Genomic DNA, 25,051 nt, shown 5'->3' on the forward strand with positions numbered 1-25,051 from the left:
GAGGTTTGGTTGGTTTGAAAATTTTCACTGATGATAAACATTGCATCACACGTGCCTTGTGTGTATGTGTGTACACACACGTATTTTCAGCTTTTTGTTTTTGGTTTTTGTTGCACCATTTGGAAGTAAGTTTCAGGCATCAGAAAAAAAAATCACCCCTAAAATATTCCAGTATCCCCTTCATAACTGCATTGCCATTACCACCCAGAAACGTCACGCTGATACAAAAACATGATCTAAAGCACAGTCCAGAGCTGGACTCCCCCACTGCTCCTCAAGTGTCTTATTTTCACGACATTCACATTTTTGAAAAGTCCGGGCTGCTTACCAAGCAGAACGTCCCAATACCTGGATTTGTCTAGTTTTCCCTCACCTCATGATTCGATTCAGGTTATACAATTTTAGTTACAGTATCAGATAGGGGTACGATACTGTGTACTTCCTACTCCACCCCATCAGACGTTGGAGTCCTATTATTATTTCCCACTAAAAACATGCCAGTGTTCCTCAGAGACACGGCTGAAGCACAAGTTGAGCCCTTCTGTTCCCAAAAGAAAGGAAGTATTGGAAAAAATGGACAGGTCTCATCAAAGGGACACGATGGGAGGGGGCTCCCACTGGCCACTTTTCGAACGATTTGAACAACAACAACAAAAAGACAGTAACAAAAGAACTTGGGAGCCCAAATGGCAACTTTTAAAAAGATGTAGGGGAAATGTAAAGGGAAAGCTTTTCTCTCAGAGGAATGCCAGCTAATGAACGTAGAATGGATTACAGAGTTAGAAAATCACCATTTTGCAGCCATCCATGTAATAACTGATTAAGGCTCGTCCGTGGATGCTAAAACTATCGGGTGAAAGGTTGCTGGTCTCCAGGTACGACACCCAGACTTACTGATTATAAATTAAAAAGGTGCCTTTGCAGTGGAGGGATCAGATGAAGACACCTTAACCCGGTGGTCAGCTGCATCACCAGTAACGGACAATCTGGAAACACTGGCACATGAGCAGCTTCCAAACCAAAGGGCCAGCCACACCAGCTGCATCCCTTCTGTGCTCCTGAGCTAGATCGAAATCCCACAGCCAAGCTTTTACTGACTAGAAATTACCTCCAACTAACACCTTTTTCCTTTAGGCAAGCTTCTTGGTCCACCTCCTCCTCGCTGGCAGCCCCACACTGGTTATTACATTTCACAAGCCTTCCTGCCAGTGGGGAAAGGACCTGCACAAAGCTTTCAGGCGACCAATGGGCTACCTGCTGTGCCCCCTTTCCCAGCATCAACAAAAGAAGTCAAGGGTTGCCGTGAATCTCAAGGTCATGCCTGGAGGTCACGGTAGGAGACTGATGCCCTATTCTTGTTGAAAACACAGCCACCTGGAACTTTAAATCCTCCTGTTTGAAAAGGAAGTGTGTGACTCGGAGCTATTACCAAGTGACTCCTAAGACCCGCGCCATCTGTAAGCTGGGATGACTGTCGCCCTAACCCCTGGAAGATGGAAAGACACTTCCCTCCAGCTCTCCCCACTGCTCACTCAAAATCCCTGGAATCCTGCACTGCGTCGAGCTTCCTGAACACACCACACCCTCCCACGGTGCTGCGTCTTCACCTGAAGTGGCCTCCGGCTCCACTCTCACTACCTGTGTGATGCCACCTGCAGCTTCCTCGGGGCAGGTGGGGCACCATTCTTCCAAGCTCCCACCATGTTTACAGGTCCTGGGTGCACTGCCCTGTCATTCTTTTTCATGTCTTAACTCCCCACAAAGTCTACACATTCCATGATAAAGAATATATCTTAATTATCTTAGCATCCCTGGCACCTGGCAGAGAGCCTGACGCTTGGCTAATAAATGTATAATAAATGCTTGAGTCAAAGAATGAGTGACTGTCATACGAAGCTGCGTCTCACTGCCTTGATTCCGTTGCAACTAGGCTACAATAAGGTGGAAGAACACACTCAGAGAATATTACTGTTATTTTTAATCCACAACAACGTGATGGCAAATCTCAACAGCTGGGGCAGTGAGACAGAGACATTGAATCCAGAAGGTCGAAGGAAGGATGCAATCTGCAGTTTGCAAGGAGCTTCAGAACCTGCAGGAGGTCCTCCCCTCCCGGCTATGGAACTCGTTTTAGAACTTCCATCTCCGTGCCAAACTAGCAACCCAAAGTATCTGAGAAAAATCAGACTCTTCTGCAGAATAATCTACTTGTGGGAGAAACGTGTTCCTGAAACAGCTGTAAAGCATACGATATTTCTCCCATTTACTTACAACATTAAATTGAAAATTCATTCCCATGAGGGATTTTTTTTTTACCACTCCTCCAAACCAAATAAAAAGCACACAAGAATGTAGAAAATCTATTAAAATGGCATATGGATAGGAAAAAAAAAATGGAACTGTTCAGATAACATCGCACCACTGCCCAAAGGCAAAAAACAAAAATACACCACGAAAGCGGAGGCCGTTCCCATAAATACTGCACCAATCTCAAAAGTAAACTGATCTCTGATTTCAAACGGGTGACTTCCAGCCCAAAGCAGGAGTCCGTTGGGAGTTTCTATTTTGGGAATTCTTTTTCAGTTCGAGCAATTCTGCACAGGTAAAATGGAGATGGAACCAATGTAACAATTAACACAGCTGCTTAGGGTTTAAGAGGATTTTCCAAGAAATCACTTGCATGTGTACCGTAAGCTTGGCTCATTATGGTTTATTGTTGCTATCTGCGTTTTCATCGAAGCCAGGCTAATTCCTCCATCCCATCTCAGCCCTCCGCTGGAGCTCTCTTCACCCTGCCCTCTCGAGTAACTACCATCCTTCACCCTGCTTCTCTGTGGAAACTTTCCCTCCCTCCCTCCCGCTTCATCACCCCCTAGCGCCTCCAACTGCATGCTATTTGGTTCCCACCTAATTGAGCACTTAATTATATGTGGACTTGGGTTGTTCTTTAACATGTGTTACTCTTCTCTCCCCTGGTTGTAAGTCCCACATTCAGACCTGCCATAACCCCAGAGAACCTGTGGAGTGCTCAGTATGGGTTTAGCAAATATTTATGGGTTCGCTGTTTCTCCAGGAGACTCTTGAATAAAAGAGACTTGGGAGGGTCCAGCCTATAGGTACAGGAGTCAGACCTGGGCTCAAGCCCCAACCCTGTCACTTTCTACCTCATAACTTGGAGCCATTTCCTTCCCTTCTCTTAGCTCATTTGCTTATCTCGAAAATGAGAATAACATTACTCTGTAGGGGAGGGGGTGGGGAGGGTATAGCTCAGTGGCAGAGTGTGGGCTCAGCATGCCCGTGGTCCTAGGTTCAACCCCCAGAACCTCCTTTAAAAAATAAAGAAGATAAATAAACCTAAGTCACCTCTCCCCACCAAAAAAAATTTTTTTAAAAGGAACTAGGCACTTCAAATTAAAAATAAATGGAAAAGGGGAAAAAAAAAAAAAAAACCAAACCACTCTGTGCTGGTGTTTTTGAGGGGTCCATGAAACAATGACTATAAAGCACTCAGCACAGAGAAAGATCCAGGCTTCTGGACAGTAAGTACACAGTAGGTGGACTCAGTCAACGGTAGCTGTTGCTACAGAAACCTTTCGTCAGGACAAGCCGGTGCCTGGCCTGCCGGGCTGGGAGGCCGGTCACGTAGGAGGGGCTGCGGTGCTGCTCAGCCTGGGACTCTGTGCAGTCCTTTCATACTGGCATCGGGAAGCCTCGTGTCTTCTCTCTGACTCTTTAGAACAATTTTGAGTGACTAACTTAGGTACCAATTTTTCCACAGATTTGTCAGGTACTATTTTAAAATGTGACTACTTTGATTCTTACACTATGGTTGTGTAAGAATGTTATTTTTAGGGGGTGCTGGATGACAGGTGTATAGGAACCTGGAACTACTCTGGCAACTTTTTTTTTTTTGGACCGTAAACTCGACTCTATTATGGTTTCTTGTTTATATTTTTCCTTCTCGTTGAAGCCTGGCTAATTCTGATTCTGAAAATCTAAAATTAAACTAAAAGTTAAAAAAAAAAAAGCTTCCTAATTAGTTATTTCCTTTAGTTTGGCTTCCTGTACTTAGGACTGCATTTCCTTCACAGAAAGAACAAATGTATTTTAAAATTAGATTTGCTGTGGACTGAATGTTTGTGCCTCCTCAATTCGTATGTTGAAGCCCTAACCTTCTCAGGTGATGGGGCATCGGGGAGGTAATTAGATCGTGAGGGTGGGGCCCCCATGATGGGATTAGTGCCCTTACGAGACACCAGCCAGTTGCTTCCTTTCTCCCTTCCCCTACCCCCAGTCTCCTTCTCCCCACTCTCTTCTGTCAAGTGAAGACACAGCCTAAAGGCAGCCCCTACAAGCCAGAAAGAGAATTCTCTCCAGAAACCAAATTGGCGGCACCCTGAACTTGCACTTCCCAGCCTCCAGAACTGAGACAAATTTAGTCGACGGTTATTTGTCGTAGCAGCCTGACCTAAGACAAGATCCCAATTCTTACTGGTACTCTCATGAAAATATCCCTACTTCTATCAATTGGATATCTATCCGTTAAATTTACCCTCTGTGTGACTTTGGGCAAGTTATTTCTTTGTGCCTCGGTTCGTTCAAAAAGTAAAGGGTAATAAAGTAAATTTCCACACAGGTTTAAATAAGTTGATTATGTAAAGTGCTTAGAAAGCGTCCCTTCTGTGGGACATGCTCAGTAGGCGTTCGCTGCCGTGGCCTTTATTATTATAAGACCACAGCTGCGTGCATATTCCTGGAGCAGAGCTATACCTCTGCACGAACGTACAGACTCGTTCTTGAGAGACTTGACCGCCTGTAGCCACAGGTTGTCCTGGTTGGCTCTGACACGTGAAAAGTCCGTGTCCAACTCAGTGAGGCCGTCTTCCCCTAAGATGATTCTCAAGCTATGAACCAAGCTCAGCTCCTGGCGATGGTGGAGTTAGCCTGTGAACCCTGCTGTCCCTGCAGGGTGGGTCTTTTCTCCTGTACCGTGTACCCTGTGCCACCCCCGCCAGGGCATCTGGGCCTCTCTGTGCAGTCTTCCACCTGCAAGTCTCCTGGGGCTCACAGGAGAGACTGGAAAACTCAGGCAGCACCATACAGAGGAGGCAGGGGGCCGGTCTAGCACTCACAGTGCGTGTTTTGCTCTATTCAGAAGCATAACGAGTGAGAGCTGAACACTGGAAAACCCTGGCCGGGTATTCCTGCGTTACCGGGAGCTGAGAACCTCACAGCTGAGCCCTGACTGTTCACACGGGGTGTCTATTATTCCGCCATCAGTAGCTCACAAAGCAGAGGAAAAACACTGCAACGTTTAGCCAGATGCTCCTCAACCACTTACCATCTATTACGCCCACATTTTATGGTAATTTCCTTCTAACCGGCATGCTCTCTGCCCCCAGTACCTGACTGCTCATGGCTCCCAAGGAGTCTGCTTGCTCTGAGCGGAGGGTCCCCGGGTGTGTGCCACCCAAAAGAAGGGAGATGCAGGTGAGAACCACAGCCCTAAATGCAAGGGTGCCAACAGGATGGTTTGGAGAAAATAAACACCAAAGGTCAGCAGGGATGCTGCGTCTGTGACTGGGATTTCCCGCACCATCCGATCTTGACCACCAGCTGTACTGTGTTTGTTTCATAAGGTTTTCCAGCGGCAAAGCGTGTTAACCCTCTCTTAGCAACAACTTGAAACCCTTTGCTTGATTTTCCCTGAATTCTTACCTGACAGGACAGCCCTGGGTAGAGAACTTGTCTATTTTTCAAAGAAAAAAAAAATGTGAGGATGTTTCCAAAAATAAGCTTTCCCTGGAACTGGCCCCTACCCTCCACCCTCATCTGTTTTCCTTAAACAGACCTTTTGAGTCTTTTTTCTATAATAGCTTCAATTATTTACAACAACATTAAAGTCAGTTTTTCCATTTTTACAATAGCTTAGAATTCTCCAGTACAAATGGAAACATGGTATGTTTTCAGATCTAATGGAAACCAGTGTCCTCATCAAGGAAGAGGGAGTGTGTGGTGGTACTGGAGGGGCCCCAAGAGCAAGGAAACAAGGTTGACATCTGAGAATCAAACCACACATCCACACGGCGGGTCGTCCAGTCACTGCAGAGACACAGAGTGGGTCCTGGGCCAACGAGACTCCAGGATACCTTAAGTGAGTGTGGACTTGGTGGGAAAACCAGTGGAAAACCCACCACATGACAGTGCCCACCCAGACACGGCCCTGGGGAGGCAGCGTCCCGGCTGTGGACAGGGGATTCTGGCCCCAGGGATGGGCTATTTGTGAGGGGTGCACACGGTGCGATGAGTAGACACACAGGTTCTGAAGTCAAAATGCCTTGGTTCCAATCCCGGCTCCTCACCTACTCTGTGACACTGCAAGGTTCTCCTCTCTCTGTGCCTCCATTTCCTTTTCCGGAAAATGAGGCTAATAATGAGGTAGTTGCGAGAACTAAAGAAATGAACCTATGTGAATTTCCTAGCACCGGGTCTAACACAGAGGTGGATGCCGGTCTCATCATGGTGGACTAATCGGTCACCAAAGCCTGAAGCCGTCAAACATCCAGGTCATCCACCCACCGCCACTTGCACTACTTCCACCTTCACCAACAGCACTGTTTAGCTGGCGTCCCTCTCCCGTCCCCAGGGGGCCAATACACCGGCCATGCTGCCAGAGTACCTCAAGCCACGAGATGATTACACTGGGTATTCGGGGATTCAGTGGCCAGACCAGTCTCCTGGGAGACGTGTTCACGCGAATCGGTGGCTCTGCATCTGACCAGCCCAGGTCTCTGAGCCCTGCCTCGGGGTCAGCCTGACCTTCACCCGAACGCCCGCAGAGAAGCCACACGCCTCACACCTGTCCGCGCACGCCTTACCCGTGACGTGGAGCTTCTCGTCGGCGACCACGGCCTTCAGGTAGATCCGCCCCCTCTTCTCGGTGTGGTCCATCCCGCAGAGGCTGGGCACGTTGATGACACACTGCTTGTGCACATTCATATCACAGGCTGTGAATCAAGAAAGCGAAGGGTGAGGCTGGGCATGTGGACTCCAACCATCACTCCCTCGGTGTTTGGGTTGTACCAGCACAAGTGAAAATGAGCTATCCTCTGACTCGATACTTTGCTGTAATGTTTCTGGTGACCTCATGAACTGTTAGCAGATGTCCCTTCCAGCACAGGCTTCGTGTGAGTGACAATTTCCTTTAAATACCATTACCATATTTGTCCAGTCTTCACCGAAGCAAAATACACCCCCTGCCTGGTCTTCTGTGAATGCCTCAAATATTTCACATTGTATAAAATTCACACAGGTAAAGGCGCACAAAGGGCAGAAGAGTTAATATTTTATGTACACAGAGGCGAATACTATGCAAATTTTAAACAGAGGATTTCTTTTCTTTTTTTTTTGCCAAAGATTTATGCCTTTCTGAGCTCACCACTCAGAAAGAGAATCTGCGGGTTGAGTATAGAAATTTATGAAATTTTCCTTTCCTCGGCTAATTCTGCATTTCCAAGAAGGCTTAAGTAGATTGCCTTTGCTGCTGTTGTTGTTTCTAAAAGAACGAGTGTTTGATATTTGAAACAGGTCTTCAAATATTTAAATATTATTTCAAGTAAAACAAATACATGCCTTGCATGATAAGCCATTCCTTACAGCTGACATTCCGTGGGTGAGACGGGAGAGGGTTTTAAAAAAAAAAAAAAGATCAGCCTTATTGCAATGAACCAAAGAAACCCTGAAAAGAATCCTGTGTGCTGAAGACAAACATAAGACTCCGTGGAGGTGTTCCAGCTCTAATGTCCTTGTCCTTTCTGGCTTCCAGAAGGAGGAGTGGCCACTGGAACCCTCACACATCTTCGCTACAAGGCTCTTCTGTGACCTTTAAGGTGGAGTCTTCATGCCCGCTTCATTTTGAGTGTTTAATGTTAACACGGTGAGGTTACTTGCAAGAGGCGTTGTGAATAACAGGTATCTGCTATGACTCAACCAGGAAAATGGACACAATGAGGGAAGACCAATCAGCTGATTCACAAAAGTGGATTCTGTTCCCAAAGGTAACCGTTCAAAATCACATCCCTTGGATTCAGCCAATACCAAGGCTCTTAAAAAGCTGTGTGATGACTTGTGTTGATCAAATTCCATCTTCTGGGCAGAACGGGCAACTTAAAGGAGAGAAACGCCAGAGCCTCTGGAAAGGATACACAGACAACGGGGGGTGGGGTGGGGGTGGGAGTTGCGGGGGCATCGGAGGCTCGAGGGCCCGGGGTTGTATTCCTATCTTGGCTCTACCATTAGCGGCTTGTACCTCTTGGGAAGCTCATTTGCTCTCTGATTCTATTTCCTACTCTGCAAACTGAGTGGCGGGGCTACACCAGTGGTTGCTCGCTTTCTTTCCACCAAGAGGAAATATCTATAGTATTAAAAGCCTATAACGTGCAAGGGCACGGGAAGAGATTTCTTCTCTGCAGAAATTAGGGGCGGAGGTCTGGGTCCTGGCATCCACCTGCTTGTTCTCCTCTTCCAGGAAGGAGCCCAGGGAGCAGCCCCCCAAACACTAGGACTGCAAGGAAAAAAACGTTTAAAACAAAACACACTGGTTGAGGTCAGTGGTTTTCAAAATATTTAGTAACAGAACCCATTTTATAATCAAAACCTTAAGCACAATCCTCACATATAAACCAGATGAGTGACATATTATTAGCATACACTTAGTTAATAAATTCAAAGCTATACATTGACTTACTCTAAAGACGTCCCTGGATAACCAACAAATCCTTCTGATCCAAAACTTTTAAAACCAGCTGTTGGTGACGTTAGGTAAAAGCTCAGTTGCTAATTCATACAGAAAAGATATGCGAATAGTTGATTAAGGGCATCCTGGTCAGCTCTTCAGCTAAGTGGACGCAGCAGGAAAAACCTGTTGGCCTGTCCTGCCCCCTGCATGAGGCTGCCAACATCAAGTCTCCAAGGTCACCTTCAACTTGTCAAGGTCAAGTGTGTAACACACCTGAGGATTCATTCTTCCTCTAAGTTTTTAAATAATTGAAAGTGTATTTACAAATGCACTTAGAAGCCACACTGGCAGAATCCCTGAAAACTCTATCTTGGGAATCCCACGGGTGTCTTGAAACACAGGAAGCCACTGGCTTTGATGGCCACAAAGGTTTCCTTAGGGTATTAAATTCTGCAGCTCTGTAAGGTGAATCAGCCCTGTGTTGTGAGAAATTACCCACCTACTCCACAAAGTGCATATATCTTGATTTTTATGTACAGATGACCCTTGAACAACACAGGGTGGTAAGTGTGTAGGTCCACTTATACACGGATTTTTTTTTCCAATAAATACACAGTTGGTCCCCCATATCCGGAGGGCCGATTACGGGGCTTGAACTTCTGCAGATTAAGGTGTCTGAGGAGGGTCCTGAAACCAATCCCCCGTGGATACCAAGGGATGGCCACGTATGCATGTCTTTAGGTCAGGACACACATAAAGGCTTTCGGCTGTAAAAACATCGTGAATGAATGACAATATGCTGATATTTCCATAACATTTCCCTGTTACTAGAAAAACAGGCTCAGTCATTACCTTTTCATGTCCTAAAAATTAAATTTTATTGAAAGAAATAAATGGCCTGAGGAAATCTTATTACATAAGAATAATCAAAGCAAAGAGTTTCCACAGATGTTTTTCTTTCCTCCCGGCATCGGGTGGAGAAACATACAGAACAAAAAAGGCGGATGGAAGGGCCCCGAGGTCTTCCTCACTAGTGGTCTTCAGGGAGTTCATCTCTAGCTGGACCGACAGACATCTGATCTGTCCGTAAACACGCAGGGCCAGTGAACTTTAAGTAAGACGCCCTCCTGGCTTTTAATTTTCATTGTGGTTTAAGTTTTAAGGAGAGCCTGCTGGATTTTTCCACAGTCCACCCACTAATTAGAGACACAGGAAGATAATGACTGTGGATGCTCAGTTTATTTGGAAGCTTAACCAAATGTGGAATCCGGAGGTGGGGAGGCTTCTTTGAACACTTGGCATTTGCTTTGGGGTTTGATAAGCCTGCATTTTATAGTGATGGAAGATTTCTACCACAAATAACTGTGACAACACCAACTTCATTAAATCGAGTGCTTTTTCGGGGTTCATAACGAGGCAATTGAGTCATTTAAGAGGCCACAACCTCGACAGTGGAGAGATTCTACGCTTTTCCCGTTGCATATGTATCTGAACGTATTCTACTGATGAGCTGGTGCTGAAAAGTTACTAAACCTTAAGTGTTCTGTCAACCCTACAGAGCCTCGCCATCTACCAGAAAAGAAAACTTACTTACTGTCGCATTTCATCCCCTGATGGATAAGTCCATACAGCAGTGACCCGCAGTGATCACAGAAGGTGGGGCTTCCGTAAGTGTGGATCTTAAATTTGTGCTTGCTCCTGGGGTCCTGCGGGGAGAAGAAGCACACCGCTCACTCTGGTCGTGAAAGGACCACACTTTTGGACTAAGCCACGCTCAGGCCCCTCCCCCCACCCCATTTCACGTCAGGGTTCAGTGATGCCAGACTGTGCACCATTCTCTGGGGTCGGACAGTGAGTGGCGGCAACTCTGCCACATCACATTTTAATAGGGTGCCCATTCTGAGCCACGTACCAGATAGCCGCATTTCCGCTCCTTCCAGGGTGTAATTTGCACAAATCAGGGTTTCTAGCAAAGCTATTGCTTCTGGACTAGTGTCAAAGTGCGGGAGGGCGAGCACACTGTTTTGGACGCCCCGGTACTGCCGTATCCCCAGTGTTCAGTGCAGGCTGCGGCAGAGAAGGCACAGAACCAGGGTGCGTTTGTGAAGATGAACTGGATGACCCTGGATCCACTCAACAGAGTCTGGGCCATTTCCTTTTGGGTGAGGTTTCCAGAAATATAAGACCAGATATGCACCCAAACCAACCGGGACATCTCTCTGCTTCTGCACTAATTCCCAAAGCACTATATGCACCGGCATGGGGAAAGTCCAGCAGAATCCGATGAAGACTGGAAATGCCCTGAAAGGACCCCGCCCACAGCCCCCTGCTGCAATTTCTTTATCTTCTCCAGCGTGCCTTACAAATTACCGAAGGTTCAACCAGGCAGCCTTTTTTTCAGGCAGTGTTTTTGTTCCTCAATCCACAGACAGATTATAGATAAGGAAGACAAAATTACACACAGCATACTGGAATGATTAAAGAACAGACTGCCCGCATTCAAATCCCCAGCTCTGTTACTTCCCAGAAGCATGACCTTGGACACATCACTTCTCCTTCCTGCATCACCTATAAAGTGGGAAATTAACAGTACTTGTCTTAACGTGGCTGTTCTAAAGACAAAACAAGTCGATCTTAGGAAGGTGCTGGGAAGGGTAAATCCATGGAAAGCAGTAAGCTCCTTCGCTCTTTGCACTCCTGTTTCTTAACACGTAGAAGTAGAGGGTGGAGCTCAAAAATGTTATCCTATTTGAGCTATGAAACAATTTCACAGTCGACATGCCCCTCTCAGGACCCGTCCTCATTAAATTCCTCCTCCCACATCATTCTTGTGGCCTGAGCTGTTGCCACTGACTGAAGGGAGATGGCAGGAAGGCTCCACTGTAGACAAGGTAAGCTTGAGGTATCCTTTAGGGTTTCTCAGATGCAAAGACACTCAAAGAAAGGTACTCTCAGCTTCTGACTTTCTACGTAGGTGCTGGTGACTGGCGGCAATCCCAAAGGTGACTTTGACTTCATAAGCCAACTGACCTTCTAGCTGACTTTGGAACACATACACCAATGAATTATTGTGACAACTTTTTTAAAGACAGAAATTTTAGAATTCTGAAACATTTCAATCATGCAGAATCATATAAAGGATAGTGAATCAGACACTCATGTCACCTTGATACCTGTTAGCATCTCCTCTGATTTTTCACTGTATAATTATCACCCTCATTCTACAGAGGTGTTACTGATCTGCAAAGTCGCCTGGCTGGTGAATTTCAGAGATGGGATCTGACCAACCTCTGAGACTGTAACAGTGATTCCCCCATGAGAGCTTTCAGAATTCCACTCAGAATGAGGCCCTGGCTCCCAACATCTTTTTAAAAATTTGGATATTTTGTAACACAGATTTTTGGGGAAAATGAGACCACCACCTGCTTTGTAAATAAAGCTTTATTGGAACACAGCCACACTCATTCACTGACATTTTCTGTGGCTACAATGGCAGAGTAGTCTAGACAGAGCCAATGTGGCCCACATTGTCTAAAATACTTACTAACTGGCCTTTACAGAAAAAGTCTGCTAATCTCTGCTTTAGGACCATGGTTTTCAAAGTTTGGTCCCTACATAGCACCAGCATCACCTGAAACTTGTTAGAAAGGAAATTATTTAGCCCCTCCCCAGACCAAGTGAATCAAACTCTGCCGATGAGGCCCCAAGGTGCGTGTTTCAACATGCCCCGCAGGTGATCCTGAGGTTGGCAGGTCCGTGAAGGGCGGAGAGCCGCTGCTTTAGAAGGTTCCTCAACAAAGACAGAGTAAGTGCCAGGTGCGCCCGGGTGTAAATGATTAACAGTGTTCTCCGGGCGGGTCACGTGTTTACTTTTGAAATGTCTCTCAGGTGTGAAAAATCAGCACCTTCCCTGCGAGGTGCCTCTTCCTAGCCAGTAGCGGCTGTGAGCGTGGTCTGGAGAATGGGCTGGGCCTTCCACCACTCAAGCAGTGCACCGATCTGCCCAGTATCGCAGGACGTTGGGCAAAATGTCAAAAGTGCAGGCCAGTGTCAGTATCAATTAGAAGTTCCCACGCGGATAGTAAAGGTTGTACCCTACCGCGTGGAGGACAAACAGGATGCTTGGGGAAAGGACACAGCCGGTGTTCCCCGCAGGAGGAGGGCACGTCAGCAACCAGCACTAGATAAATACAATGTGGCAGCGCACATGAGGCCCTGCGGAGCCTGGGCGCACGGCAGCTCCGGGGCAGCCGTCCTGCCAGTTGCCTGTCACATTGATCTCTGTTGACGTGGCACACGGGTAACTTGTTTCACTTTTCAGGGAAATCTAAGGCTTGCTCATCCAACCCTCATCTGGCATCTTCAGGCTCCAACCGGCTGGGGGCACCGGAAGAGAGGAAACCATGGCTTCTGCCTCCTGCACAAGGCTGGAGAATGACCCAGCCTTGGAGTCCTCATCCCCTCGACATCCCATGAGTGGCCAAGGCTGGTGCCTGTGATGACAGTGATGACAGTCACAACCAGAACACCACCGCCTGCTCCTCGATCATCACTGTGTGCAGGTGCTTTATGAGAACCAAGACCTCGCCTATAAACAGAACACCTTCCCAGGATTCTGGAGACCTGTGTTCTGACTCCAGCCTTGATACAAACTCAGCAGCCTTGGAATAGTCATGTCATTTATTTAAGAAGCAGAAATAAAACCAGTCTGTCTATGTCATAGCCTGGGGGTGAGGCTTGGGAACATAGGAGAAAGGGCTTTGCAAACTGAAAAATCCCTGGACGAACACAAGAGAAGATTAATTCCAACAATGATATAATTGTAATGAACTCCAACGTGTCCAAGATTTCCCAATAATACCTCAGTGACCTGGGCTTGAATGGGAAGGAACAAGAAAGCTAATTGACTCCAGCGATCACAGGTGCCTCGACCTGCGGCCAAGTCGGCCAGCAGGCCCAGGGCTTCCTCTGCGGTTCTGAGTTCCTGCCCTCTGCCCCAGGCCGGCCTTGCAGGGCAATGTCCATGCCGAGCTGTAAGCTGTGAAACCACCTGGCAACCCAGCCCGCCCGTGCAGTGTCTCGACGCTGGGGACCCGTCCAACTCTCGCCCCACAGAAACAAGCCTCAGAAGCGCAGATGCTCTTTCCCGTCTGATGCACCTTACCCCGTCTGACAAAAGAAATCACAGTGAGCTGAAGAGCTGTGACTTCTGGTGATGTGCGGAGAGCAACTGTTAAAAACAAACAAAAAAACCCTTTCCAGCTCTCTGAGTTTCCATCAATAGCCAGTAACTAGTGGTGCATTTTACTTCTTTGGGCCTTGAGTTCTTCATCGGGAACCTGAGGGTGTTGGATCCTGGATCAGCGTCTTTGATGTGGGATTTGACAGAGTCCCCCAGTTCTGGGAGGTGCCCGCGGGCTGCTGAGGATGGGAGAGGCAGGCCACCGCTAAGAGACAAACGCAAACGTGACTACCCTACATGATCGCTTTGCTTCTGTCTTACTTAAAAAAAAAAAAAAACTTTTAATTTTTTATTTTGAAATAATTGAAGGCTCACAGGAATCTGCAAAAATAGTACAGACTGTTCCCACACACCCTTCACCCCGCTCCCCCCAGCGATAACATCTTACATGACCACGGGACACGAGCAAAACCAGGACGTGGACACTGCTGCAGTCACATTAACGGAAACAAAAGACCTTTTTAGCATTTCTCCAGATCTTCTGTGCATAATTCCCATGCATGTATTTTTACTGCACACTTATGAATTAAATACACTGTTTGCTGAATAGGAAATAGGGTAATATTTGCTGGGTAAATACCATGAACTCAAGTAGAACACCATCAAAGGAGCATCTGTTGTTGGTTCATCAAATATATAAACCACTGGATCTCAGGGGATGGGGTTGTGGGAGGACGAGTCTAAAGATTTATTTGAAAAGCAGAATCGGAATGCTATTCTCTAAGTACAGGGAGCACATGCTGTTTCTAACATTTTTCTGATCAGTTTTCCAACACAAAAGCATTTTGAGGCACAGGCTGACTGAGGGCTCGCTCAGAGTGCGGTGCCAGCCCCCGGTCACGGGGCAGTGAAAGGTGTGTCAGCGATGGGCTTCCCAGGTGATGCTCACAACCCGGAAGGAAAGACCTCAAGGCAGGAGCTGTGCCCCACCAGCTCCACCGTAGGTGTTCTGACTGAGTCACACAGTGAGTGCTGTGGTGTCCCCAGGAGGCTCTGTGTGGCCAAGGAAGTGTGCAGAGAGGAGCTGAGTCTTAAGTGTCCATGTGCCACTTGTCCTCAGGTTGTGAGAGGCACTGTTTGATGGATGGGGCCTTAGGAGTCATTCTTTCATCTATAAACCCTGACCTCCAGTCCTTCACTTGGGTGATCCCCAGGTAGCACCCCGGCTTCTCTCATTGTGTTTTCCCTCCACCTGGTCTAATCATCTTATGCCAAGGCCCCATCTGCTGAAACATCTGAAAAGGCAAAAAAGAAGGCTGCTTCCTCTCCCAGGAAGCCACTCCAGATGTCAGGACCAGACACACTTTTCTTCTCTCCTTTAACCTTCTGGAGCATTTTATTTCCTTTACAGGCCACCTATGCATTCTGCTACTTATGACAGTTATTGCTCTGTCCACCTCCTCCTTCATTTTCTCATCATTTATCACACCCCCACCCCGCCTGGAGGACAGACACTGACGTCTAAAAGAGACGTGCTAAAGCACACTGCTGAATTTGCAACTGGACCGGAACCAAGGTTGGCAATTAAATTGCAAGCATCAGCATTATCTCTGGGCTTCCTGGAAACCAAAGCAAAAAGGGAAAAGAAACACAACACATTCCTCTGGGACTATAATGCCCCTGGATGCAGAAATCTGTCTTTGCATCCTCTGAAGTCACTGTGTCTCACACACAGTGAGCCCTCAATACCCGTGCACGAAAGGAACTTCCAAATCTTTAACAGAGTATACTTTCATCTCTGTCCATCTGAGGATTCTGGATGGTCCTCCCCCATAGAAGGTATGGTAAGTCTGGCTGAACAAGTGCTCCAAAGACGTGTCTGGCTGGTATACACCAAATCTTCACTATGACCAAGTTAGTAACAGTCTCTCATTTAGTGCAACGCATGCAAACCTCACGTTCTACTTCTCCAGGCGCTGGCAATGCTCATTAAGTGGAGTATGAAACCTGCTGTCACATGTCACAAGCCTGACATTATACTATCATGCAAGCGGGAAACACTCAGCTCAGACGCTTCTGTTGTACCCACGGCTGGGGGAAGAAAAGAAGTTTTTGATGAAACCGATTTTTAGAGGCACAAATGAAGTCTAACCCACAAATCTAAATCTAGACCTCTTAGGAGAAAAAATAACCAATGAAAATTTCAAGTTCTCCTGAGCGCCTCGGCTGGCCTGTTCTGCCTAGCTTAATTTTATAACGTAACAACTTAACTGGAAACATCTCTCAGCATTTCTACCAGGACGTCTCAAAGTCTTTCACCATCGTCACCATCAGCATCACCATCACTCTGTAACGTGCTAAATGCAAACCCACGGATCTTCGGTGCAGGATACTCTGGTGCTGACTGGGCTCTGCATTTCCTAGATGTCTTCTGGTATTATCTACAGCCATCCAGGAGGCGTATTCCAGGAGAGTGTTAAGGTTGGGTCTTCAGGGCTGGAGACTCACCTAGCAGAGGGCGACGTGAAAGCTCTACAGGAGTTAGAGCTCCCCCAACACCAGGAGGCAGGCGATCAATGATGCTTCTCGACGAGGACGTCGATACTGGAATCAAAATCGCTTCAAATGCCCTTTTAATCTGATGAGTAAAATAACGCCAGTCTTTGGCTAGAGGCTTGAATTTCCCCCCATACCTGACTGTCTCTGAAATGCCCCACGGGTTTCTCGTAAAGGACCGAAACAGCCGCCACTGAGGGCTGGAGTTCAGCCTTTGGGAGTTTCCGGGAAAGACCGCTTTTAGGTGAAGCCCTGGGGTGTGACCTGACCTCCTCAGTCGCACAGAGCACTGCGGCTCCTTCAGCTGCTCCCTCTCGGCACCAAGGAAGGATCCCTGCTTTCACCATCTGATGTGTTCTCACGAGTTCTACTTGTACGCCAAGCCTTGGTCTAAATGTCACCCACCTGCTGACTGCACAAGCAACACCAAAGACATTGCTCCGAGGGGGAAGCTGGCATCATTTCTGTGATCTTAAATTTCTTAGGGAGCAGTTTTTTTTTTAACTCCATGATTTAAAAAAAAAATCCTATTTAAAACTTTTTGTTAACATGAGAGTTATGACCAGAGCCAGATTGTCTGGTGAGGGCTATTTTATGTAACTTGGGTAGGATTATAATTATTACACTGGACACCGTGTGTCGGGGGAGCTAGCCTCCGACAGCCCTTCTCAGCCTTCAGACTCAGCCTGACCAAGTGGGCTCTGCCTTCGATTATGCCAGTCTTGCTGAACGTTGTTGTAAAAAAGAACTCAGGAACTTCCATTTCTGGTGACAGTTAATCTCTGATCTTAATGTAACCCCATTTTATTCTGATGAGTAACGTTTACCTTTACAGCTGGACTAACTTGTCAAATCAAACTTTGCTGGTAGAAAGATTCTTACAGATCCTTTGCCCAGCTACACAAGATGCTGTAATCATTAAATGTGAAGCGACAGACTTTTTCTTTCCCCTATATAAATCTCTACCAGCAAGGCTAAATACACCATAATTTACTTATATTATGGAATACTCTGTAGCAGTTAAATCAAATGAGCTAGGTCTTTTTGTAACAACACGGACAGATCTCCAAGATATATTGTCTAATGAAAAGAGCAAGCCACAGAAGGAAACATAAAATATAATGACATTTACGTAAAAAACAGATTAAAAAATAACCCCCAGATAGAGAACAATAAAACAGCTTTCCTCCAGATACAGCTATAAGTTAACTGCCTCCGGGAACGTGGGGGGACACAGTCGCTTCAGAGATAACAGTGAGAGAGAGGAGAATTTAAACGTGATCTAAAAGATTTAAGTTTTAAAAAATGAATTCATACATTATCTACGTAATCCAAATTGCCATGAATCCCTGCTGAATCTATTTGGTTACATTCCACCTGGCTGACGAGATGCCATTAGTGGGAGAGTCTACACGCGTGGAAGGAATTTGGGGCATAACTGTTACACCTGGTGATCAAACGGCTTTGTTTTTAGCTTCTCTAGCATCTGCTGACATCACTGTGCAGATATCTGGTACCACCAGCCATCAATAAGCTGAAATCTTAATTAAAAGCTCTACTATAACCAACATCTCCCTACTCTAATACATTTCATATATTGTCATCATCTCAAGATGGACAAGCCGCCATCTTATCAATTACACCATCTTTGAAAGCAAGCCCCACACGGGGTGGAGATGCTTGTCCTCTGGGGAAGTTGCCAGCTGGCAATGACTGGGATCTTCCATCCTCTTCCAGGTGACAGGGCAAATGGTGGGGACCAATAACACAGTCTTCCACAGATGTTCCTTTCTTTCTTTATCTATATCATACACCTAGGAGTTCTTGGATTTCTCTTTCAAGGATCTACCATTATTTTTCCTTTTCCTAAAGTCATCCTGACTCTTCTCAGGGGAAAAAAAAAAAAATCATCTAAACATGATGTTTCTTTGTCCTTTCAATTAGGTGAGCTAATTAACCAGATTTATAATCAACCTGGCAGATGACAATCTTCCGAGGAAAATCTCAGGCTTAAAAGAATGTCCTATTTTTTTCGCTTTAAGTTTTTATTTTTAAATACTTTTAGACTCACAAGTCGTAAAAATAGTGCAGAGAGTTCCCAGGGAACCCTTCACTCAGCTTCCCTTCGATGAGAACACCTTACAAAACCATAGTACATGATCAAAATCCAGAAGTGACATTGGTACAATGCTGTTATGTGCATCTCACCAGTTTTTACCTGCACTCATGGTGTGTGTCCGTGTGTATGGTTCTGTGAAATTTACCACATTCACAGCCACAGCACAGAAGTGCTCCATCACCACAGAGAAGCTCCCCTGTACTACCTGCCCCTCTGTAGACATACCCTCCCCCCATCCTTAGCCTCTGGCAACCACCGCTCTGTTCTCTAATAGATACACTTTTATAGCATTTTTTAAAGCATCAAACAATACTTATGCTAATGAAAGACTTGCTTAGCTCCAATGCCATAGTTTGAAAGGAAAACAAAACAGGAACACAAGGAGCATCTTAATTATGTGAACCCTTGCCAGCTTTGAACAGTTATCTGTCTCCTAAAAATTCATGGCCAAGTTTATACGACGATCTAAGAACAAGTCAGAGATAAATGGAAATGTATTTATTCAAGTGTCGCCAAGCTTTCATCATCTTTGTTTCCTTTAGTAAAGACAGAATTGGGTTGTCGGCCACGTGAGGAACACTGGCTGACGTTCTGAGATGGGGTGGGACAACTCTGAAGCCAACTATTTGACCGAGGTAGACAATGTGCCCGAAATGCTACCCTTATTTTTGTCATAGACTTGAAAAAATATAACCTTATTTGCAAGAAGGCTGATTTTTATGCCCCCCTCCCTACAATGTTTTGAGATTCCCACGCAGCTGGTATTTGTTCAGCAGAAGAGGCAGAAGGTGTGTTCCTGTCTCTTTTGTGACTGCAAAGTCCAAGGAGGGCAGGATCCTTTCTTTAGGTGGCTGATTCCTTGTCCAGATTGCTTATTACTCCCAATAAATATTTCCCTAAAGGCAATCGTCTCCTAGCTATGTGAGATATTTATTTCCTGATGTTCAACGACCTCTGGGGCTATAGCCTTATTTTTTTTTAATGTGCAACTTATGGTAAAATATTAATTATTTTAATCACTTGATATTAATGGATAGTTAAATAGATTTCAGTAGTTATTCAAGTATTCATTTATGTAGATAAAATCATATTTGTTATAATAACGTTACAAAATAGGAAGTAGAAAGAAAAAATATACACCCATAAATATTTTGGTATGTTTAGTTCAAGAAAGATATGCGTATGTGTGTTTTCTTAGGAATCATACTAAGCAGACTTGGTCTGCCATTTTTGTTTTACTTTTTTTAAAGCTAACAATTCATCTCAAACATCGTTCCATGGCACTTAATATAAAGCAGAACCATATTATGCTGTATGACAATTCATCATACAGCTGTACCATATTTGATTTAACCAATCCCCAACTCCTGGACACTTAGGTTACTTCCAATTTCACTATTACAAATAGCATTACCACAAGCATCTGCGAACACACACGGTGCAAGTGTCTTATCAGCTTCTCGGAGGACAAAAGCCAGAAGTGGAAATCTTGGGCCAAAGGGATGAACATGAAATATTAAATTTAAAAGCTATCCCACCCATTATAAGTGGGGGTCTGTTTTTGATCAAGACATTCTGGTTGTGCTGGATGGTTGCTGAACCTTCTAGACAAGCTTGCAAGTACCCAGTTTTCTGTCTGGGCTAAAAAGTGGCATGTGATTATTGCTTTTTACTTGATTTTTGTTAGGCGCAGGCATTTGTCCTTGAGTTAGGATTTCCCCATTTGCTCAGTGATGGCTGAGAGTTTCCACAGAATGATGGTTGACATGTTCTTGCCTCCAACTGCAGCTCCTCTCTCCTCAAGGATGTTCCTCCTGTTGAGATCCTTTCGTTCCTCTTCTAAAACTGGGAACTGACAAACAGTGATGGTCCAATCGTTTGGGGGGATAGTAAATCTCCAATGACTTGTCAGTTAAGCATGGCTGGCCTAAATCCAGAAAGCAGCAGAACACATTACAAATTCAAAAAAAAAAATAAAATAAAACCTCAATTTCCAGCCTGCTAGTCTAAGTCTCTGGCACTTAGTTTTACACTGATGCTCTGGGTTCAGTTTTACAGATGTGACGGGGTGGCTCTGCCACCCTGACCTTCACCCTGACCTTCACTCAGGAAAAGCGCTCTCACAGGTGCAGCTGTATAGATCTTTTGCATCAAATCCTGCACAGCCCGTCCTCATTTCTGTCCAAGCATCTCTGCATTTGGCTGCTGTGTGCTGCCGGTTCTAAAGCATGCCCAGGTGTCCAGGAGAGGCATTCCTTTCTCTCTCGCTCTCCTTTTAAACAATAGGAGGCAACACTAATGCACTTTCCTCCAACTGTGACTTTAAGTGCATCCCAAGCAATGCCTCCTAGAATAATCACAAAATAGTGCTTGTTCACATATTGCCCAGGACGGCATCGCAGACCTCCATTCCCATGTCTTAAACCACGGGCATGTTTGAAGTTTGCCCTCAAAGCAGCAGAAACCTATGATGCATATTTGATTTGTTTGTTTGTTTGTTATTTAAATGAAACAAATACCTAACAAAAATTTCACTGGGAACAGGCTAATATTTCTACTCACAGCAATCAGTTCTAAGTGTTGCAAGTAAGGCAGAAATTCAGCGTGGGTTTTCCCTGACCAACGTTTAGCCCTCAGTGCTTACGTCTCCCCCTCTGCAGAGAGAGGCTGTGAGATGGAGCAGCAACAAGGAGAAGGGGGAGGGGGCGCGGTATTTGGACGCACCTGCGCAGGTATCTCCTAGTGATGTTCTTTTCATCTGAGGATGCAGGAACACTAGGATTGCCAGTATTCTAAAAGTTTTCCCCTCCCCCTGTTAACTGGCTAGAAAAAGTTCACATTTAAAAGAAAAGGGGAAATATACCACAAGCAGATGGCAGCCTGTGGTCTGCTGTGACCAATTTAAAGGCAGCCCCAGACGCCACCGTCCTCGCCCCCAAGCTCTACCTGTATGCAGAGGGTTGGGAAATGGATTTCCAGTTTACCAGTTTATCCATCCTTTCTAACAGGATACTGTGAGGGAAATGGGGGTGAGGCCGGATAAATGTACAGAATCCAGCTTATGATTTCCTTTTATTTTGTGATATGGCCATGTAGGGTCAAAGGGGGACGGTTCCCAGTTTAGAGATGAAGAAACTGAGGCTCAGGAAGGGAAATGATTGAAGCGAGATCCATGGCTAGTAAGTGGTAAACATCAGGATTTCAACACAGGCTTTTGATGCAACAGACAGATCTGACTGTGTGCTCGATACTGAACCAAAAGCAGACAGAGACATAAATGGGGGGGAGGGTAGAGCTCAGTGGTAGAGCACGTGCTTAGCGTGCACGAGGTCCCGGGTTCAATCCCCAGTCCCTCAGTCAAAATAAATAAGTAAATAAAGAAACCTAATTACCTCCCCCTCCCCAAACAAACAAACAAACAGGACATCAGTTGGCCAAGTAAGCTTATTCTGGTATCAGGATGAAGTTGATACATAGTACAGACACCCCAATTTTTTTTTCCCCCCAAGTAACTCAAATGGATGTGGGGCAGAAGGCTGTTTTCCCCCGATGACAGGAAAAAAGATAAAACTTAAAGTCGCAGCCTATCCTGAAGTAGAAATAAATGACACTGGCACCTTCCATCCTTAGTGTCTCTACCACCGCACGTGTGTCCAAGCTGGAATAGATAGACAGATACCCTCGAATTCCACTAGAGGGGAACAGAATGACATCGAGGGATGGCAAGTCAGAAGGGTTTTCAAAGCCGTCACCGTGAGAGCAGAGAGGAATCCCTCTGCCCTTGCTGGGCGGGGGAACTCGTGTTTCAGAGTGCGTGTGGCCCTCTCCTGCCCAGCCGCTTACTCCCAAGAAGTGAAGTCAGGCTGGAGTTTTATTCAGCCTCTGTGATACGTGCTGCCCAAACATTCTGTTATTTCTGTAAAGCGATTTTTCTATTATCCGTGATCAAGGCACAGCATTTGACGGCCAAACCGATGTCATTTCACAAAGACTGTCATTGATATTCTAAGAGGATGTGGTCTGTGCCAACAGACATTTCAACGGGGAAGGCAGTTTGTGATATGGAACCCCACGGGAGGCTTCCTCATGGTGTCCAGAAAGATGGAGAGTTTGTTCATCTCACAAATGGAGGACTCCAGCCCAGGCGCTGTCCAAGGGAACCATCTGCAGGGGTGGAAGTGCCTTCTAGCTCCCTGTCCAGCAGAGTAACCGCTGGCTGCATGTTGAGCACTTGAAATGTAGTGACTTCCACTGAGAAACTGAATCTCTAATTTGTTTTATTTTTCATTCACTTAAATTTAAATAGCCACAGGTGGCTGGAGGGCTGTGTTGGACGATGCAAATTTAGAACGCCCCTCCCCAGAGACACTCTGTTCAAGACTACGCTCCTTCTTCCTCCTCCTCCTCAGAAGTACCGCGGTGGCAGAGACCCCGGGAGGGAGCGCCGGACTCTCTGCAGGTAGCTGGACGAGCTAGCCCACTGCTCAGGGGTTGGGCACCTCTCTTGAGCTGGCTCTTTCAGGCGAACCCCTCCTCGCTACCCTAAGCCAGGCGTTCGATCCCCATAGCTAGTCCCCCAGGTGGCCGTCTTCCCACTCTATGGTCCACCCCAGCTGGATGACTTGTTGTGACTCACTGCCCCCATACGTCACTCCCAGGCTCAAGATGTCCTGGTGGCTCCCACTGCCTACGTGGTCCTGCCACAATCGAATTGTCCCACCTCCCTTCTCATCACAGACTCCCTGTCCACTACTCACACCACCTCCAAGCTTGCCTTGGTGTCTTTGTTCACAGGCCTCCCTCCTCCTCTGGGAAAAGCATGGATTCTACACATGCCTCAAAGCCCATCTGCAGGCCGCCTCCTCCCTGAGGCCTCCCTGACTGCCTCCTCCTACAGTTTTCCTCTCTTGTTACACAGCCTGGACCCACCCCGCCTACCATTTTCTACATGTTTATGAAGGATCGTTGTCACTGATCAGTTCTCTGAATACATCCTTTATTTGTCTCCATCTCAGGGCCTTTGCACTTGCTGTCCCTCTGCCGAGAGCCAGGCATTCAGATCCTCATCACATGGATGCCTCTTCTGGTCCTTCAGGGCTCAGCCCCTCAACCTCCCCTCCTGCCCAGAGAGGCTCTCCTTCTCTCTCCTGTCTAAAGGAACCCTCCAGATACCCTGGATTCCATTAGCTTCATTTATTTCTTCTCATGACTTAATCAGAACTTGTTTTTCTTATTTAGTTTTAACTTGTTTTTTTTTCTTTAAAAATGCAAATTCCTTGTTGCCTTGTTCATGGCTGGGCCACTAGTACCCAGAACAGGGCCTGGCATAAAGCCCACTCTTTATGAACCTCTGTAGAATGAATGAATCCCATAGTCTTCCCAATGGATGAAAAACTGAGCTCAGAGAGTGTATCTTATACTTTCTGGGAGCTCAATACATGTTCTCTGAGGATCGTGACAACAGTGACACTTAACCCGAGCTATGGCCTTCAACCAACTATATCACAGGCAACACCCCTTTAAATGAAGCTACTTTTGTAAGTGAACCTTCCAGGGTCTCCAAACAGACATAGCACCTTTTGACATACATCTGTCTCTTAAAAAGCTGACCTCAAGTGTAGGCAAAAAGATCTAGCTAAGTTCAAATACTTCAGGATGGAAAATTAAGTAATAGTCACACTGTTACCCGTTTAGGAAAATTCTAGGACTCTGGAAAATTCTAGAACTTTTAGCTGATTTCATTTCTGAATTTATGCCACTAAGAGTGATGACATAGGTTTTCTGGGGGGAAGAGGGGGCACTTCAATCTTCTTTTACCACATAAATGAGGTGTGGTAAGGCTTTTCCACTAGTATAAGATGGGGAAGAAAACTGTTTTAACGTCTGCCCTTCAGGAAACAGAGAGAAGGCTGAATATGCAACATAGTTACAGTCTGGGCATTAAACTTCCTCGCAAATCAAGTTTGCTGGGAAAGGTCAGTGTTCTCCAGTTTATTGAGCCAATCACCTGACAAATGTTCCTCTGACATTTTATTTTCTGGGGACGTCGGTTTCCCACATTAAAATGAAAACCGCAGTCCTCGGGAAAGACAACCCCATATGTCTTATGACAACTCACTTTAAGATTATTTGGTTACACTGTATTCTGTCCTTGAGCACCGAGCAAAAGAAATGAGCCGTCTTCTGGGCCACTGGATCCGCTCTGCTGGGCTAACATTTTGGTTGTAAACATATCTATTTGTAATCAGCTTTCCTCTGTTACTATTAACCTTGTTTCTTGGATTACAGATGGAGATGGCTATTGTTTGACGGCGTGCAATTAACTATGAGCAACTCAGTATTCACACAGGCTGCCGATGTAGTGTTATGACTGTTAGGAAGTGTGTTTTGAAAGAACTTTCCCTTCTTTAAAGAAACTGAATTTAGTTTCAAATCCCTGCCAAGTGTTAATGCAGCA

At 45.9% G+C, this 25,051-nt stretch overlaps 1 protein-coding gene across 3 annotated transcripts in view; it reads right to left on the reverse strand.

The window, feature by feature from the left end:
- Window positions 1-25,051, reverse strand: part of PRKCA (protein kinase C alpha) — a 361,417-nt gene that overhangs the window by 96,888 nt on the left and 239,478 nt on the right. For all 3 annotated transcript variants that reach the window (XM_074343523.1, XM_074343521.1, XM_074343522.1), the window contains exons 4-5: window positions 10,332-10,443; window positions 6,879-7,007 (exon numbers count right to left, since the gene is read on the reverse strand). In XM_074343523.1, the coding sequence (XP_074199624.1) occupies window positions 6,879-7,007; window positions 10,332-10,443 (241 nt within the window). The remainder of the gene's footprint in view (window positions 1-6,878; window positions 7,008-10,331; window positions 10,444-25,051) is intronic.

This window comes from Camelus bactrianus, chromosome 16 (assembly GCF_048773025.1).
Source record: "Camelus bactrianus isolate YW-2024 breed Bactrian camel chromosome 16, ASM4877302v1, whole genome shotgun sequence".
Taxonomy (NCBI): domain Eukaryota; kingdom Metazoa; phylum Chordata; class Mammalia; order Artiodactyla; family Camelidae; genus Camelus; species Camelus bactrianus.